Below are 19,453 nucleotides of genomic sequence, written 5' to 3' on the forward strand. Positions count from 1 at the left end.
CGATCCATTCCCTGGAGGGTCAAGTTGAGGCTAAGAATGGCTTGGATGCCTAAAAGCTGGGTTTAGACCCCCTCCCCCAAATCTCCTTTTAGACTTCCCCTGCCCCAACCTCCGCCAACCACCGGTCTTCACCACCTCCACCTGCTAGCCCAGCCCCCTTTCCCATTACATTTTTCTTAGGGGAAATCTTCTAAACCACGCACCCCCCGCTCATCCCCCGCCTGAGCTCTCCTCAGGTCCCTCCGGGGGAGGAGAGGCTGCCAGGCTCTCTGAGAACCCCCATGCTGCAGAGAAAGATGCCTCGCCCCTGCGGCTGAGTCTGCCCGAGCGGGACCAGGCGCTTGCCCGTCGTTCTCCGAGGGGCGGGCGGGGCGGCTCGGGGTGGCCCGGGAGGCCTGCGTAGCGCGGGGAGGGAGGGAGGGCGCCGCTTCCCCTGCCCCCACGAGGTCCCGAGGGGAGGGGGGAATCCCTCGGCGGGAGGCCTGTCCCTTTAAGGAGGCAGCCCTGCCTGGGTGTGCCCCGTCTCCATGGTTACCCCGGTGCTGGCTGCGGGCGCCGGAGGGAGGGAGGGAGGCTGCCGCTTCTCCCCGACAGAAGGAGGTAGCTGCGGGGATCTGGTGCCCAGCGGAGCCCGAGCCGGAGCCGACCCGCAGTCGAAACGGGAGCCGCTGCTGCAGCCACCTCGAGCCGAAGGTGCCGAGAGCACAGAGGGCGCGCAGCCGGGAGTCCGGGAATCGTGGGCGGCCAGGGCGCGAGGAGCCGCGCGCCATGCTCCGGGCCCCGACGGCGGGGACGCCCCCTTGCGCGCGGGCGGCTGGCGGGACCTGCGAGCCCGGGGTGGGCATTGCCCCCCGACGGCTGCGCTAGGGGGCGCGGGGCCCGGCGGGGGGCGGCCGAGTTGGGCGCCCTCCCCCGGCGCTGAGCCCCCGCGCCCCGGAGGGATGGGGCAGGCGGCCACAGCCGCCTAAGATGCCGGCCATGCGGGGACTGCTGGCGCCGCAGAACACCTTCCTGGACACCATCGCCACGCGCTTCGACGGCACGCGTGAGTCCCGACCCTCGCCCCACTGGCTCCCGGACCAGCTGTCCCTGGCCAGTGTTCCCGTCAGTCCTGCACCCAGACACCTCAGCCTGGAGCCCTCCTGCTCTCGCCCTCCCTTCCCCGAGCCCCACTTTTAGCTGGGACCACCGTCTCCTTCCAGACGCCGTTTCCGAAAAATTCAGAGTCAACACTGCCCCGGGCCAGGCAAAATGGCTAGAACTCTCTGGGTTTGGGGGCCGGTCATGTCGTCTGTTCCTGGGGTCGCGAACCCCGACCTAGTCAGTCTAACCCATCCCACCCCTGCGTCTGGCGCTATCCCACCGAGACTACCCTTGAACTGGCGGGGTGGGAAGCGAGGCCAGGAAGCGGTGCTCAAGGGACAGCTTTGGAGGCTAAAAAAACAGGTTTAGAAAAGAGGTTTGCAGACCGAGATGGAGTAGGCGGGACTCCGGAGAGCACTGTGAGTCCAACCTCACCTCACCACCTAAACCCACCAGCCTAAACCCACCGAGCCCTCTAGCCCCAGAAAGATAGGTTTGGGGACTCCCACTAAGACTGGGGAAGTTTGGAGAAGGTGACCAGAGCTTCTGGATCCTGGTTTTCCGGGGCTCTGAGCACTGGGAAAGTCGTGAAAGCCCCCTCCCTTCTCCTCCTCCCTCAAACGCACCCCCAGTGGGGCTTCCCAGCTCTCTGCCTCTGCCTCTGGTTCCTGATATGGGTGGAAGCCCATCTCTGAGACCATCCCCACCCCAGGCTTCTCCATCTGCTCTGCCTGCACTTGGCTCCTGCAGCCTGCTGATTCAGCGCCCCCCACTCCCCAGTACACTCCTGGCTCCAGGCTGCCAGAGCTCAGCTACCGTTCTTACACCCCCATTGTGGATCACATTCACTAATTCCTGAGCCAGGGGCTCAGGCAACTGGGGCTCAAACAGAGTGCAGAATAGATGGTGGCTTGGATTGCCTCTCCGTCCAAGTGTGTCTCGGTGGGAGGAGCCAGATAGCCAACCTGAGTACCTGGCTGGTGAGTGAACCTGGCAGAGGCTGGCGGGGCGGGGGGGAGGGGGGCTGAGGCTGGCCTAGAACTGGTCCTGCGGGTCCTCCGTTGGACGTCCCTAACCCCACCCCTCACCCCAAGCTTCTCAGGCCACACTCCAGAGGGCACAGCGCCCACACGGGGCTGCATTCACCAACCTCAGGGCCCACACATGCCAATTCTTGAATGCACTTATACACGCGATGCTAGGAGTGGGACCTTGCAGGGCACCGACGCACAGGTGACACTCTAATTCCTGTTCATAAATAGCTCCTGTCCTAACCCTCCCCCAACCCCCCATCCCAAACACTCACACACAGGATTCCTGGGATTTGTAACACCCACCCTTTGATTGCAGGCAGTTGGGACAGGAGGGGTAGTAGACCCTGTGCCCCTTCACCCCACACCTCCTCTGAGAGGTGCTCTCTTGCAGACAGTAACTTCGTGCTGGGCAACGCCCAGGTGGCGGGGCTCTTCCCCGTGGTCTACTGCTCTGATGGCTTCTGCGACCTCACGGGTTTCTCCCGGGCCGAGGTCATGCAGCGGGGCTGTGCCTGCTCCTTCCTCTATGGGCCAGACACCAGTGAGCTCGTCCGCCAACAGATCCGCAAGGCCCTGGATGAGCACAAGGAGTTCAAGGCCGAGCTGATCCTGTACCGGAAGAGCGGTGAGGGGCCACCTGGCCGGCCTGCCTTACTTTCGTGGTCTCACCCAGCCTGGTACCCACCCCATCCACAGTCCCTCCTTTCCAATCCCGTCTTCTCCACCTCCCCATCTCATCCCATCTTCCCACATTCCCCCTCCTCTTTCTCCATCCCTCCTCTTGTTCCTGGCCCCTCCTTTCTTCGGTCCTCACCCCAATCTCAGCTGGTACTCAGTTTCCCATCTTGGATTTCCCACCCCAGCAGAAAAATGTCCCCGTCTTACTTAGCAGGACAGATCTATGAACACACATGTCTGACTGTCGTCTCTGCTCTCCCTTGCCTTCCCCCGCCCTGTTGGATCGAGTCTAAGTGTCCTAAGTGGAGCTGGCATGTGCCTTGACCAGGGGTGTCAATGGCCCCTCTGTCACCTTGGCTCGGGCGGAGAATGGGAGCTGGGCTGAATCTGTCTTTGTGCCCAGGGCTCCCGTTCTGGTGTCTCCTGGATGTGATACCCATAAAGAATGAGAAAGGGGAGGTGGCCCTCTTCCTAGTCTCTCACAAGGACATCAGTGATACCAAGAACCGAGGGGGCCCCGACAGATGGAAGGAGACAGGTGGGTGCCTGTGGGGCTGCCGGGTACCTCAAACCTTGGCGGGGCCATGGTGCCCAGTGTGGGTTTGTGGGCCCCCCACCCCGCCTGCACTCACTGACTCCTGCTCTGCTGACTGAGGAGCCTGTGCTGCTCTCATCTCCCCAGGCCCAGGTACAGAGAGCTTGTGGAGACAAAGTTGGACTTTTTTTTTTTTTTTTAATTTATTTTTGGCTGTGTTGGGTCTTCGTTTCTGTGTGAGGGCTTTCTCTAGTTGCGACGAGCGGGAGCCGCTCTTCATCGTGGTGCGCGGGCCTCTCACTGTCGTGGCCTCTCTTGTTGCGGAGTACAAGCTCCAGACGCGCTGGCTCAGTAGTTGTGGCTCACGGGCCCAGTTGCTCCGCGGCACGTGGGATCTTCCCAGACCAGGGCTCGAACCCGTGTCCCCTGCATTGGCAGGCAGATTCTCAACCAATGCGCCACCAGGGAAGCCCAAGTTGGACTTTTAAAGTCAACTTTACTAAGAAACTGAAAGAGACAAATTCCACTAGTGCCCATGAAGTACCATTTTCCCACCGATTAGTGAGGCTGAGCACAGACCCATCTGGTTCCTTGTCCTCCTGCAAACATGTCTGGGGAGCCCTGGCCAAAGCCCTCTTTTAAGTCCTTGTGGTCTTTCCCCTCTTGCATCCTCTAAGGGCTGGGGGTGGCCTTTGGACAGCTCACAAAGCTGTCATCAGAAGCTGCTCCAAGGCATCTTTGCCATTTGGGGGTGTTGGGGGTACTCTCTGTTCCCCATCCCCCGCCTCCAGCCCTGGGCGGCCTCGACTCTGCCCAATGGCCTCCTGCTAGCTCTGCACTCCCCCACCCTGGGAACTACCTCCCACTCCCCTCTCAGGCCTTTCCCTGTGGTGTTCCTCTCTTGCCTTGCCTGGATCCAAACCTCCTTCTCCTAGAAGCGGGCACTGGGGGGGAGTGTCTGTAAGCACCCCCAGGGCTGCCCGTTGCTGGTGTTGGCAAGTGACTCCAGGAAGTGAGAAACGCTGGTGCCCCCAGCTCTAAATAGACTAACGAGTCAGTGAGCCAGACCAGTCCATGGGCCAGCAACTGGTGTCCTACCCGCAAGCCCCTGGGCTGAGGCATGTGAGTGCTTCGCCCATCATTCTCTCCCGCCCCTCTTCTTTTGCAGGTGGTGGCCGACGCCGATATGGCCGGGCAGGGTCCAAAGCCTTCAATGCCAACCGGCGACGGAGCCGGGCTGTGCTCTACCACCTGTCTGGGCACCTGCAGAAGCAGCCCAAGGGCAAGCACAAGCTCAATAAGGTGGATTGGCGCTAGGGTGTGTGTTTGGGGGGTGGGGCAGGGTAGGGGCTGGTTGAGGAGAGGGAGGAGGGGAACCGAGCCCACCACAGAGAGAATGTCCAGGGGGCTACTCAGGCCCCACCAGCACTTTGGGGCTTGTGGTGAGAATGTCACGTGCCTGATCTGTCGAAGGTATGGCGGACAGTTTTGACCCTGAAGTCAGATGGGCCTTGGCTCAATCTTGGCTCCTCCCCTAAGCAGCTGTGTGACCTCACCTAAGTCACCTGAGCTCACCGATCCTCAGTCTTCTGATCCATAACAAGGGGACTCTGATGCCTGTGTCAGAGGTTGTTTTGAGAATGCAGGGAGAGAAAGGAGGCAGATGCCTGTCCCAGACCCTATCCAAGCTCAGCCTGTGCCAACTTCCTGTCCTCCCTGCCCGGACCTGCCCCGCCTCTCATTCAGGGGGTGTTTGGAGAGAAGCCAAATTTGCCCGAGTACAAAGTAGCTGCCATCCGGAAGTCACCCTTCATCCTGCTGCACTGTGGGGCACTGAGGGCCACTTGGGACGGCTTCATCCTGCTCGCCACCCTCTACGTGGCTGTCACCGTGCCCTACAGCGTGTGCGTGAGCACAGCCCGGGAGCCCAGTGCCGCCCGTGGCCCCCCCAGCATCTGTGACCTGGCCGTGGAGGTCCTCTTCATTCTTGGTATGTGTGCTCTGTGCCTCCCACCCCTCCCTGGGCCGGTGGCCCCCCGGGCTTTGATGGGGGTGGTCTGCATGGCTTCCACTGCCCTCCAGTGTCGCCCTTGCCCTCCCCCGTTTATGACCTGTGGGCCTCGAAGTCAGACCTAGGCTCCAAATATGTCTTCATCACTAATGGGTTACTTGGCCCTGAGCTAGTCACAGCCTCTCCAAGCTGGTTTCTCCCTCCATCACATAGGCACAACAATACCCACCCTCTGGTTTACTGCGAAAACTAAGACAATGCAGGTAAAGGGCCCAGGACAGTGTTACACACTGAGCAGGTGCCCAGGAAAATGTGGCTCCTCCCCACTGGTGCTGACTCCCGCCCCAACTTCCCCCAGACATCGTGCTGAATTTCCGCACCACGTTCGTGTCCAAGTCGGGCCAGGTGGTGTTTGCCCCAAAGTCCATTTGCCTCCACTACGTTAGCACCTGGTTCCTGCTGGATGTCATTGCGGCGCTGCCCTTCGACCTGCTACACGCCTTCAAGGTCAACGTGGTCAGTGCGGCTGGGCTGGGTGGGCTTTGGGGCAGGACGGGAGGGCCGGCCCTGGGGTGACCTCCCCCTCCCCCCACCTCAGTACGTCGGGGCGCATCTGCTGAAGACGCTGCGCCTGCTGCGCCTGCTGCGCCTGCTCCCGCGGTTGGACCGCTACTCGCAGTACAGTGCCGTGGTGCTGACCCTGCTCATGGCCGTGTTCGCCCTGCTCGCCCACTGGGTGGCCTGCATCTGGTTCTACATCGGCCAGCGGGAAATCGAGAGCAGCGCCTCCGAGCTGCCTGAGATCGGTACTGGAGGCTGCCTCTGTGTGTGTGTGTGCGTGTGTGTGTGTACATATGTGCCCAAGGAATCTGTTCACTTGAGGGTGCGTACGTCAGGGAAATGTGAGTCCAAGTGTGTGTCTATCGGGATGCCCATGAGCTGATGTAAGGTGTCAGAGAGAAGTGTGCAAGTCTGCATGTGTACATGCTCATAGGTGTGTATCAGGGGCATGTGTGCCAGTAGGTGCGTGTTTGTAAGGAGAATGAGGGGGCTGGCGTGTGTGTGTGCAGGTGGGAGCGTGACAGAGCCACCACCTCGAGGCAGGCCTGCTCTCCTGCCGGCCCACGTTGTGGAGGAAGCCTGGTGGGCTGCCTGGGGGAGTCTATTCACCCATCATGGCCTCCTCGTGGTCAAGCTTGTGCCACATTCACATTCGCCCACTCCCTGCCCATCTGGGTACCCCACCCCTCTCAGAAGACCTCTCCAGGATTGCTCCAATGCCTGGCGCTTTCCCGCCACCCTCTCAAAAGCTCATCCCCCACCATCTTGGCCCCTAAGGCTCCTTGCCCACTCCTGTCACCTCCGGCAGCATGGTTCTCAGCTGCTTCAGCCCTTCCCCAGCCCGAAATGCAGCCTTTCTCTGCGTCCCACCAGCGTCTTCACTCTCATTTCACCTCCCCTCTCGCAGCTCCTCTCTCTGCTCACCTCCCACTCATGTCTTAACTCCTGCCAGGAGGGCTTCCACCTCCACCTCTCAACCCCAAATGTCACCCTGAAGGTCACAGTGACCTTCTGGGGCCAAACTCTTATCCCTTTGAAGTCCCTGTAGCACCTGACCCTGCCAACCATCTCTCTGCCCTGTGAGGAAGCCTCCTCCTGCCCTGCCCCCCGCCCCCCCGCCTTGCTCTCTCTGGGCGATTCCACTGGCACCACGGTGTGAACATCTCAACTTCCATCCTCTCTCTCTGTCTCCAGACCGTTCTGTTCCAATAATGTCTAACTCTCCACGACCGCAGCTCCAAAATTGGACACACCTTCTTCCTCCCAGGCCCTCCAGCTCTCTGGCAACTTCCCCGTAACTGGCCTTTAGCCCCCGTTTCCAGTCAGTGGGCAAGAGGCCAGCTGCTCAGATGCACCCCCCCCCCCATGACTGTCTGCTCTTGATGGGGTCGGTCACCAGGAGTCCAGGTTGGCCTTAGAAACATGCTCTGATCAGTTCCCAGGGACGAGGAGCCTCCTGCAAATCCTCCCTCCCTCGCCAAGCCCACGGAGACTGGTGTGTAGCCCAGAGGCCCACTTGGATATTCCCCAAAGCTCTAGCTGCCGAGCACAGGCAGTATGTCAGCTCCTTGGCTCCCGCCCTTCCCAGAGGAAGGCTGTGGTGGAGGCGGCTCTGGGGTCAGATGCCCCCAATGAACATGCTCAGAGGACTGGGAGATGGGTAACGGTGATGCAGAGCCCTGACCCCTACGTGGGTGACACACCAAATCCCCAGGTCAGTCCCCTCCCCACACACAACCCAGACACCCCGTGTCTTGTGTCCATGTGGATCCTCCATTCTGACCACGTCACAGGGGCTGCTGAGCTGACATGAAAAACACCTTTGGCTCCCAGAGGGGCTCTGAGCCCCTCCATGGAGAGCATGGGGCTTGTAAGGGGCGGGCTGACTGTTGGGCAGATCACACCCTTGAACCCTAAGTTCCAGAGGGGCTGGTACTAGTTCACATTAGGGGAGTTTCCAAGTCCTTCACATCGGCATCCGCCCCTTCTTTCTCCAGGGAAACTACCCCCAACTGGGTGGGAGCCACACCCAGGCCTCACAAAGTCCACCTTGGGAGGGATGTCCATGGGTGAGAGTGGTGCCTCTTGTTGGCCCAGCTCTGTCTGGTGGGAGGTGCCTTCCCTTTGCCTCCTTGCCTTGGTTCTACTGCTCCATTGCCCCTGGTGTGGACATAGAGTTCCAGCCCCAGAATCCCATTAGCTCAGTGGAGGTGGGCTGGATCTTCAAAAGACTGTGCTAAGCACTGAGGGAGGTCGCTCGGAGCATTCCTCAGTATGAAAACCACCAGCCTCCAGAACGGCCTCTGCAGCCGACACGCCCCACGCAGAGGGGGCCCCATCCCGCCACCAGCTCCGGGGCTGCCAATGCCCCATGACCAAGACTGAGTGAGGAGGGACCCCTCTGCATCCTGCCCTCGTCCTCCTGCTTCTCCACCCTCCAGCCCCCTCCTCCTCACCCAGCTACCGGCTTCACCTCAGAGGCCCAACTAAGTAACGACTAAAGAGTTTTGTGTACTTCCTTGCGTTCTCACAGCACATCTCAAATAACAGGAGGGTGAGTCCTCACCTTGGCTCAGGACTTTACACATCCCCCCAACTCCTTAGCCTGGAGTTTGCTCCCTCAGTGCAGACCCCACATTCTAGCTAAGCCAAGCTACTCGCCTGTACTTGTCTCCAGCTCTAGGTTTAGCCCACACCTTTCCCTAGATCAGGAATGACCCCCTCTCAGTTTGTCTCAAAACTACCCATCCTCTGAGACCAACCACCAGTGTCCCCTTTTCCGGGAAGCCTCCTAGCTCTAGCCAATAGCATGTGGGTTTGAGCCCCATCCCGGGACCCTTGGGTGCTGTGTACCTCTGAGACATCGCTGCAGTAAGCTTCTGGGGGTCCCCCGGCTGCTGGCACACGTGCGTGAGATTGCTGACTGAATGGGTGGGTGGTGAGAGGAGGGGTGTGAGGACCACAGAGAGCAGCAGCGTGTGCGATGTTAGGGTGAGTGTGGAGGAGGGAGCTAGGGAGGGGCACGTGGAGAGGTGGGTCCCACCGAAGCCTGTGATCCTCAGCCCACCCTCTGGACTTCTATGCTAGATCCGCTCTCTCTCCCTTGCTCCCCATGGCCCCCAGCTCTGCCAGGACCCCTGGGACCTCTGTGGACCCTGGGAACCCCCATCTAACACCCTAGAATTCCCACAGCCCTCCAGCTGGGCTGAGTGACTCTGGGCGGCTGTGGGCTCCTGAGAGACCACAGTACGCAGCCCCACCTCCTCCAAGGCCAGACCAGAGAATGGGAGGTTGATGAGGAGACTGGGGCGATCTTTATTCTCCTCTCAGTGTCCCAGGCTGGCTTGTGTCTGCGTGTACAGAGCTGTGTGCACGGCGGTGGCCTGCCTGTCTGTGGCCTCTGAGTGCACTCACCTGTGCGCTCGTGTCCATGCAGGTGTGTCCCTCTCCTACCTGGGTGTCAGTGTGCAAGCGCCGGCGTACCCTTGTCTCTCTCCCAAGCATGCACAGGCCGTGGCTGTGCTCCTAGGACTGTGCTCACACACGTGTGTCCTTGTCCTCTCGACTGCGTCTGTAGCCTTACTGGTGTGTGCACGCGTCCACGTCGGTGTGCCCGAGAACGCGTGCATGAGGTTGGGTGGTGTGTGTGGTTGTGGTGGGGGGGATGAGGCTGAATGGGGGGCGGCTTTCCGGAGCTCAGAGAAAAAGCAAGAGGAGTCTGGGAGGCCAAGGCAGAGGAGGCGGCCCTGGGGATGAGGCTGTGGCTGGTGCAATGAGCCCCCCAGTCCCTCTGCCCCGTCCAGCTGGACCCGCCACCCCGGGATTAGCGCCAGCAGAGGGAGGAGGGTGCAGAGCTCTTCACTCCAGCCTCGGCGCCAGAGACACCGTCGTCGGGGAGATGACAGTCTCGACCTCGTGTGCTTGTCTTGGGGAGGGGTGAGGGGGCACACAGGGGCGCACAGGGCTGGCAGAGGAGGGACGGACATGGCAGGAAGCCGTGGGGGTGGATTTGCAGCCATGTGTGTCCCCCCCTCCGGGGGTACCAGTAGGCACACCTGCGCCCGCAGTGCAGCAGTGCTGTCCTGCCCCCTCCCCAGGCTGGCTGCAGGAGCTGGCCCGCCGACTGGAGACCCCCTACTACCTGGTGGGCCGGAGCCCAGCTATAGGGAACAGCTCTGGCCAGAGTGACAACTGTAGCAGCAGCGGCAGCGAGGCCAACAGGACGGGGCCTGAGCTCCTGGGCGGTCCCTCACTGCGCAGCGCCTACATCACCTCCCTCTACTTCGCACTCAGCAGCCTCACCAGCGTGGGCTTCGGCAACGTGTCTGCCAACACGGACACGGAGAAGATCTTCTCCATCTGCACCATGCTCATCGGCGGTGAGGCCTGCCCCATTCCCGGTCCAGGGCCCACTTCCCCACTCATGCCCTGGGCCTACCCTCCCTCCCCACCCCCCACAGGGCCCCGAGGTCTTTCCCAGAGGTGCTTCTGCCTAGGGGCCCCAAGGAACCCGAGCCCAGGGCCAGGAGAGCCCACCTGGCCGCAGGACTCCTCCCCACACAGCGGCCGGGGGCCTTGCCCAGCGCGGGGCTGCGGGTGGGGAGGACAAATGTGTCCCGCACGGTGTCCGGCCGGGCCAGGCTGGTCCTGGAGGTGACCCCTCTCGCCACCTCCCCAGCCCTGATGCACGCGGTGGTGTTTGGGAACGTGACGGCCATCATCCAGCGCATGTACGCCCGCCGCTTTCTGTACCACAGCCGCACCCGCGACCTGCGCGACTACATCCGCATCCACCGCATCCCCAAGCCCCTCAAGCAGCGCATGCTCGAGTACTTCCAGGCGACCTGGGCGGTGAACAACGGTATCGACACCACCGAGGTGCGCAGGCCTCCAGGGCCGGCCCTTCCAGCCTTTGCTCCTTCGAGGAGTGTGCGCTCGGCCTAAGATTCCCAGGAGCAGCGGGCTGGAGGGCAAGAGATGCAGAATTCTGACCTCCCTGCCTCCACTCTGTCCCGGGCGGCCAGCGGCATGGAGCAGAAGGCAGCCGGGGCGGCTCGGAAGCCCGTCTCCACACTCGCTAGGTCTAGAGGCCCTGCTCACTGACGGCCAGGTCTAAGGCCGGGAGGAGGAAAGCAGGGCTGCCCATGGCGGGCGGGGAGGATAAAGTGATTGATTGAGAGGGAGGCAGAGGCGGCCCCCCTCACTGATTGGACCCTGTGTGGAGCTGGATGCTGTGCGGGGTGGGTGGTGGTGGTGGTGGTGGAATCAAGGCCCCTCCCACGCCTGCCCTTGCTCTGAGGCCCTCGGGGTGGAAAGGGCTGGCGGGAGGCTGCCTCCCACTCTCCACCCTAACCTTCGGCACCTGATCCCACCCGCAGCTGCTACAGAGCCTTCCGGACGAGCTCCGCGCAGACATTGCCATGCACCTTCACAAGGAGGTCCTGCAGCTGCCCCTGTTTGAGGCGGCGAGCCGCGGCTGCCTGCGGACGCTGTCCCTGGCCCTGCGGCCCGCCTTTTGCACGCCTGGCGAGTATCTCATCCACCAAGGTGACGCCCTCCAGGCCCTCTACTTCGTCTGCTCTGGCTCCATGGAGGTGCTCAAGGGCGGCACCGTGCTCGCCATCCTAGGTTTGTGAGGGTGGGACCGAGGACGCCAGGGCTTGCGGGGAGGCGGGTGGAACCAAGGCCCCATCTGCAGAAAACGCGGAGAGAAGACGCAGGCAAGGCCACCAGGGAGAAAAAGCCAGGGTGGGGTCAGGAGTAGCCATGGAGCCCTGGGCAAAGCTCAGAGAGGACCCAGTGACCACAAGGCGGCAACACAAGGAGGTGAACTCAATCTCGCGGGTGCTGGAGGCCAGACTGAGCGAAGGACCAGCCTTCGGTCTGTGAGGGGACAGAGGGGAGCACTTCCTGTCAAGGAGGAAAATCAAATGCTAAGGATGAAAGTGCTGGAAAGAGTGTTCAGGCAGGAGAAAGGGAGGCATGGACGCCATTCTTTTTTTTTTTTTTTTTTAATTTATTGAAGTAGAGGCGATTTACAACGCTGTGTTAATTTCTGCTGTACAGCAAAGTGATTCAGTTATATATATATATGTGTATGTTCTTTTTTTATATTCTTTTCCATTCTGGTTTACCACAGAATATTGAATATAGTTCCCTTTGTTATACAGCAGGACTTGTTGTGTACCCATTCTATGTATAATAGTTTGCATCTGCTAACCCCAAACTCGCAATCCAACCCTCCCCCACCCCCCTCCCCCCGGCAACCACAAGTCTGTTCTCTATGCCTGTGAGTCTCTTTCTGTTTTGTAGATATGTTCATGTGTGTCATATTTAGATTCCACAGATAAGTGATAACACGTGGTATTTGTCTTTCTCTGACTGACTTCACTTAGTATGATAATCTCTAGTTCTACCCACGTTGCTGCAAATGGAATTATTTCATTCTTTTTTATGGCCGAGTAGTATTCCATTATATATATATATATATACCACATCTTCTTTATCCATTTGTCTGTCGATGAGCATTTAGGTTGTTTCCATATCTTGGCTATTGTACATACTGCTGCTATGAACATAGGGGTGCTTATATCTTTTTGAATTAGAGTTTTGTCTGGATATATGCCCAGGAGTGGGATTGCTGGATCATACGGCAACTCCCTTTTTAGTTTTTTGAGGAACCTCCATTCTGTTTTCCACAGTGGCTGCACCAACTTACATTCCCACCAACAGTATAGGAGGGTTCCCTTTTCTCCACACCCTCTCCAGCATTTGTAGACTTTTTAATGATGGCCATTCTGACCGGTGTGACATGGTACCTCATTAGAATTTTGGTTTGCATTTCTCTAATAATTAGCGATGTTGCGCATCTTTTCATGTGCCTCTTGGCCATCTGTATGTCTTCTTTGGAGAAATGTCTATTTGGTTCTTTTTCGATTGGGTTGTTTGTTTTTTTGTTGTTGAGTTGTATGAGCTGTATGTATATTTTGGGAATTAAGCCCTTGTCGGTTGCATCGTTTGCAAATATTTTCTCCCATTCTATATATTGTCTTTTCACTTTGTTTATGGTTTCCTTTGCTATACAAAAGCTAGTATTTGATTAGGTCCATTCGTTTATTTTTGCTTTTATTTCTATTGCCTTCGGAGACTGATCTAAGAAAACACTGATAGAATTTATATCAGAGAATGTTTTGCCTATGTCCCCTTCTAGGGGTTTTATGGTGTAATCTCTTATGTTTAAGTTTTTGAGCCATTTTGAGTTTATTTTTGTGTATGGTGAGAGGGTGTGTTCTAATTTACATGAGGCTGGCCAACTTTCCCAACATCCCTTGCTGAAAAGACTGTCTTTTTCCCATTGTAAATTCTTGCCTCCTTTGTTGAAGATTAATTGACCGGAGGTATGTGTGAACGCCATGCTTGTTCACTGCAACCTCCCCCCGCCCACCCCGGCCAGGCCCAAGAGGGGACATGCTACTTTCCTAGGGAAGGTCCTCGAGCAAGCCCAGGGTTGCGATGGGTGACAGCAGAGCTCAGACTCTGAATACACTTCCCTTTTTGGCAAAAGAAAGAGGTGAAGAAGAGGGATCTATTCCCTAGACAAGGAAGGGGAGATTGCAGTTTCGGAACTGACATGACAATAATGCTGGCCCCAGGGGTCCCGCAGCAGGGCCAGCCCTGTGTCCTGGCCCTTACATGCTTCAACTCATACAAACCTCACAAAACCCAGTGCGGAGGAACGATCGCTATTCCATTTTGCATAGGAGACTGAGGCTCCAAGAGGTTAATGAACAGGCAGGCTAGGGCTAGAACCTGGTCTGCTAACTCTAAACCTCAGGCTTCTTAACATTGTGTTCTTAGGCGCTCTGCTCTGGGGAGACTCATCCCGCAGAAAAGGCGCGATTTCAGGGTGGCGGGCAACACGGGGCTGCAGGCTTCGGGGCTGTGGGAGGCTTTCAGCAGGGACCCCAGAGGGTGGGGACGCTGTGATCTGCGCGGGTCACGGAGGGCCTCACACACTGATGGAAGGCGCCCGGACCACAGCCAAATCCTCAGGCAGCAGCACCTGCAGACTCCCTGTGGGGACAGCTGACGCCAGGAGGGGCTGAAGTTTGTCATTAACCTGGAGAACCAGCAAGACCACACGCCCAGCAGTGACTCTCTTCCTTGAGGAGGATGGTCTTCCAACAGGAAACAGAAGAAAGAAATACCATGGGTCGTTCATGAGTTTGACTTCTGGCCCTACGTGGAGTTAATGCCAGGACTCTGAACAAACAGAGTTATGGCCACTCACATATGGCTGGCAGTCCTTGAGAAATGATGGGGAACTGGAGAGATTCAGAAGGGCAAAAAGGCAGATTTTGACAGTGGCAGACTGGTCACTCCAAAGCAAGATTGTCTAGTGGATTATTAAACAGATGGTTTTCAGCTGGGAGCTGAGGAAGCAGCGTGGCTGGGAGCTGGCATGGGTCCTGAAAGAATCTCTCTTCTCTGATGCCAGGCACCAGGCTTCAGAATATCCACGGTCAGTATTAAGACAGCTTCATGGGTGGCCACCACCTGTGCCATGGCCTTTGCCTCCAGAATTCCCCAGCACTGGGACTTATGCCACCTTTGATCCATCCTGTCCCTACCCACATGTTCCGGATGAACTGTTTCCTCTGTTGACGTGGCCCCTCTGGATGCCCTGGTGGATGCCCGGTCCCCCAGCCCTCATCATGGCCTGGTTTTCTGCTTTGCCTTCACCCCATCCCCCACCTGCCTCCTTAGTTGAACATCCAGGTGCTTCCTGCCTGCTCCTTGCAGCTAAGGCTCACGGCACACCTTGCAGTGTCAATTCTGGCCCCTACCTCTGTGTATGAACTAACAGCTAAGTGTGCAGAGTTAGTTGGGGAGGAAAGAGGCAACACAAAGAGAGGTGAGCTGGGCGACGGTGTAGGGAGGGCCTTGCAGGCCTTGATGAGCTGAGTTGGAGGCTGTGTCTGAGAGGCCAGCCTGGAGGGCAGGCTCTGGTCCCTGAGACCAGTGGTATGGAACTCCGTCCTCGGTCCTGTCCTATTTCTCATTTTTATCTCCCCTCTTGGATGAAGACAAGAAATACATACTTATCCTATTTCCAGATGACACACGTGAGGACAGAGAGCTCATTCATCAGATGATCACACTGAGATCCAAACAGCTCTCCGAAGGAACCAGAAGGATGGCCTGAAACCAAGAAAATAAGATTTAACGACGATGCGTTCTGCACTTAAATTTGAGCAAAAGTCCATGAACATTTAGAGGAGGCCTTTAAGCTCAGTGAGTTCTGCTGGCAGCGTGAGGCAGCCCACAGTGGCGGTGGCAGCAAGCCATCCTTTTCCGTAAGGAGAAGGAAACGCTGTCTAGTCTCGTGAAACGTCTGGCCGTGGGTTGAGCTGCCTCGTGAGGGCCGTGAGTGCCCTGCCCGAGCCCTGGTGGCGTGCCGTACCTCTTGGGAATGATCTGTAGGGGACTCTTTTCGGGAGGTAAGGGAAGGAAATGAACGTTGATTGGCCGTCTATGTGTCAGGAATGTTATCTACACTAACTTATCACCATGTCCCTGATTGGAGACATCCTGTTTCATCATTCTAAGTCACACATTTTTTTCCCCACAATTTAACATCTCTGAGATTAGGATGCGGACTCGAGTTGATGCCATTTTACAATCGCTGTCAGCCAGGTGGCAGTCTCAGCCGGGTGCTGGGAAAACCCTCCATTGACACCTTCTGGTAAGATCGCGAAAGCACCAAAGACTCAGTTCAATACAGGATCTCTCAAATAGATGAGGCACCAGGGCTCAGGGAGGTGAAATAATGCGGCCCCCTGCCTTTTTCACTGTGCCACACAGCACTAACTTGCTGGTTCCACATACTGGTTCCTGGACACGCTCTACCTGAGTCACCTGCAGGGCTTAACAATTGTGGGGTCTCCAGTAGATATTATGATTCTGCAGGTAGTGATGGGCCCCGGGGAGTCTGGTTGGTTTAACTTTCCCGGAGGATTCTGATCCACAGGCAACCTGGGAATCACTAGAACTGGTGTCTCAGATCTGAAATACGGGTGGTTTCAGCACAGTTCTTTGATCCCAAATGTGCTTGAGCACCTGGGTCACAATGCTATTCACCCCAAGCCTGTCTGAGGAGCCAGTGAGGCAGGCAGCAGGGGTCAGCCAGGGCCCGGGCCCCGCTGCTCCCCTCTTGTCCTGGCTGGAGAGGCCCCACTCGACCCCCCTCTCGGGTGGCTGAGGGGCAGGGCTTGCTGACCTCTGCTTCCTCTTCCCAGGGAAGGGTGATCTGATTGGCTGTGAGCTGCCCCGGCGTGAGCAGGTGGTCAAGGCCAACGCCGATGTGAAGGGGCTGACGTACTGCGTCCTGCAGTGTCTGCAGCTGGCTGGCCTGCACGAGAGCCTCGCGCTGTACCCCGAGTTCGCCCCCCGCTTCAGCAGGGGCCTCCGAGGGGAGCTCAGCTACAACCTGGGTGCTGGCGGAGGCCCCGCAGAGGTGAGGGTGCTGGGTCCGTGCGGGGAGGGGCGGGAGTGCCGGGGGGCCTGGTGAGGTGGGCAGAGAAGGGGTTTGTGGGAGTGCCGTGTGAGCACCCCGCACGTGGTGGTGGGGGGGCTCTACGCTCTGCTGCCCCTTCACACTCTCCCACTGTCCTTTAGAGCCCAGCCCAGCTCTGCTCAGCCGCCATTCCCAGCTCTCCCGGCCCATGAGATGGCCTGCGAGTCCAGCGGTACCAGACGGGGAGGCTGTGAGGTCACAGATGAGGGGTGGTGCCCATGGGTTGGGGCCAGGCAGGCTGCACACTAGTCTCCAGGCCGCCTCTGCAGAGAGCCCTGCAGTGCCCCCTGCTTCTTCACAGTGACACAGGACTTCTCTTGAGGGGCTTTTGAGTTTTCCTGCCTTATCTTACTAATTCCAAACCGGTTTTTGGTGCCAGGTCCTCCTGGATAGTTCAGTTAGCCTCAGGGACCAAGTAGAGGGACAGCGTGTCCACACTTGGCTAGCATTTTGAGGGACAGTGAACGCCTCGGGGGCTTGGTGGCTTTGTGGTGGCAGCAGAAAAGCACCCCCTTCCCCTGCCGAGTCTCTTCCTTGGGAGGTGGGAGACACTGGGCATCCTGTTTAACAAAAACAGCTCCTCCCGTCTAGGGCGATGAGACCGGGTCGGGGGGTGGTGAGTGGGACATAGCGGGGGCTCTCCATGATGATTCCCTGTCCCCCACTATCCCCAGGTGGACACCAGCTCCCTGAGTGGCGACAACACCCTCATGTCCACACTGGAGGAGAAGGAGACGGACGGGGAGCAGGGCCCCGCAGCCTCGCCAGCCCCAGCTGATGAGCCCTCCAGCCCCCTGCTGTCCCCCAGCTGCACCTCATCCTCCTCGGCCGCCAAGCTGCTATCACCGCGACGACCCGCACCCCGGCCCCCGCTGGGCGGCAGAGGGCGGCCGGGCAGGGCAGGAGCTTTGCAGGCTGAGGCCGGCCCCTCTGCTCACCCTCGGAGCTTAGAGGGGCTGCAGCTGCCCTCTGTGCCATGGAATGTACCTCCAGATCTGAGTCCCAGGTGAGCGAGCTCTGGGCCACTAAACTCTGGGCAGAGCTGCAGTGATAGGGCTGGGGCCCTGGCCAGGCACACCCCTGCCCTGGATGCCCATCTGTCCCTCCAGCCTCCTCCAAGAAGCCTTCCTTGACTCCTCCTCCTCCCTGCTGCCCCCTTTCCACCGTTCATGCCATGCACTGCTCAGAACTCTCTTGCTGTTTCACCTCATTCAAGTTTGAATCCCCAGTGAAACTGCGAGCTCCTAGAGGAAGGGACCACGTGTTACCCTTCGCTTGGGGCCCCAAGCTTCTGCAGCCTCTGCGGACAGTGGGGCATCTTGTCCCATGAAACACTGCAGTGGCTGTCAACTGATTTGTTGTCCTGGCGCCTGCGTCCACAGGGTAGTAGATGGCATTGAGGACGGCTGTGGCTCTGACCAGCCCAAGTTCTCTTTCCGGGTGAGGCGGTCTGGCCCAGAATGTAGCAGCAGCCCCTCTCCCGGACCAGGTACTGGGGCCCGGGTCCGGGGGGAAGTTGGCAGGGCATCCCCTTTGCCCTGGGAGCCTCTGAGAAAGTGGCAGGGCACAGGCTTCGGGTGCCCTCTTGCCCTCACCCACCTGCATGGTTTGGGCAGGGCGCTGGGTAAGACCAGCACCTTGGTGTTGGAAGGTAGCTGGAATGGAGCTTGGTGAGATCTCTGCTGCCGGGTCTCTGTGTGACCTTGGTTCTTACCCCAGCTTCCCGTCTGTAAAAAGGTGGTTGTGCATGTTAAATGAGATAATGGTGCTGAAACCCTCAGCACTGTGTCTGGCCCACTGGGGGGGGATACAGGACTGGGGAAGCAGAGTTGAAAGTGGCCCCTGGGCAGGCCAGGCGGCCCAGGTAGTGTCCCCTTGCCTGGAGGACAGAACAAGAGACAGGCACAAAGGCCGCTTCCAGAGGGAGAAGCACAAGCCAGTGTGCCCGAGGCCCCCTGGCGGTTTGCACAGAATTCAGCGACTCAGGTAAGGTTGTAAGTGGCTGTTCCTGGCGGCAGCAGGCCTGGCCAGGCCAGTGTGGTCTGCGCTAAGCGGGCAGAGGCCTGGACCCCGCGCTGTCTTCATTCACCAGCCCTGGCTGGTAACCCCACCCTACTGTCCACAGAGAACAGCCTGCTCACTGTCCCCCTTGGGCCCAGCGAGGTGAGGAACACAGACATGCTGGACAAGCTTCGGCAGGCGGTGGGTGAGGAGCAAGGGTGGGGCGCCTGCTGTTGTGAGGGCCCCACCCCACTGACCACGCCCTCCTCCCACCCTCCTCCCTTCCCTGCAGGTGATGGAGCTGTCCGAGCAGGTGCTGCAGATGCGGGAGGGGCTGCAGTCCCTTCGCCAGGCTGTGCAGCTCATCCTGGCACCCCATGGGGAGGGCCCGTGCCCTCGGGCGTCAGGAGAGGGGCCCTGTCCGGCCAGCGCCTCTGGGCTCCTGCAGCCTCTGTGTGTGGACACTGGGACGTCCTCCTACTGCCTGCAGCCCCCAGCTGGCTCTGTCTTGAGTGGGACCCGGCCCCACCCTCATCCAGGGCCCCCTCCCCTCGTGGCACCCTGGCCCTGGGGCCCCCCAGCGTCTCAGAGCTCCCCCTGGCCTCAAGCCACAGCTTTTTGGACCTCCACCTCTGACTCAGAGGCCCCAGGCTCAGGAGAACTCTGCCCCGAGCCCGGCACCCCAGGCCCACCGCCTCCTGAGGAAGGGGCTAGGACTGGGCCCCCAGAGCCCATGAACCAGGCCGAGGCTGCCAGTACTGGAGAGCCCCCGCCAGGGTCAGGGGGCCTGGCCTTGCCCTGGGAACCCCATAGCCTGGAGATGGTGCTTATTGGCTGCCACGGCTCTGGCACAGTCCAGTGGACCCAGGAAGAAGGCACAGGGGTCTGACCGCCAGCCCCAAAGCTCAGTGTTGCCAGACATGCTGCCATCTGCCCAGCCTCAGGGTGGAGGAAGAGTGGCAGCCACCCCTGGG

General features: G+C 59.1%; 1 protein-coding gene across 2 annotated transcripts; it reads left to right on the forward strand.

Moving 5' to 3' along the window:
* Positions 1 to 527: 527 nt before the first annotated feature.
* KCNH3 (potassium voltage-gated channel subfamily H member 3) lies at positions 528 to 19,368 on the forward strand (the record flags this gene model as incomplete). Of its 2 annotated transcripts, none has more annotated exons than XM_079715664.1 (15): positions 528 to 693; positions 2,509 to 2,742; positions 3,199 to 3,333; positions 4,499 to 4,632; positions 5,077 to 5,320; positions 5,700 to 5,857; positions 5,940 to 6,147; positions 10,000 to 10,281; positions 10,581 to 10,780; positions 11,281 to 11,530; positions 16,201 to 16,418; positions 17,153 to 17,484; positions 17,861 to 17,967; positions 18,604 to 18,680; positions 18,772 to 19,368. In XM_079715664.1, the coding sequence occupies 15 exons, from the start codon at positions 528 to 530 to the stop codon at positions 19,366 to 19,368; spliced, it is 3,342 nt and encodes a 1,113-aa protein (XP_079571790.1). The 2 variants fall into 2 exon arrangements, with proteins under 2 accessions (XP_079571790.1, XP_079571791.1); XM_079715665.1 differs by lacking the exon at positions 528 to 693 and adding an exon at positions 970 to 1,045.
* Positions 19,369 to 19,453: the final 85 nt, after the last annotated feature.

This window comes from Hyperoodon ampullatus (assembly GCF_949752795.1).
Source record: "Hyperoodon ampullatus genome assembly, chromosome: 11".
NCBI lineage: Eukaryota > Metazoa > Chordata > Mammalia > Artiodactyla > Ziphiidae > Hyperoodon > Hyperoodon ampullatus.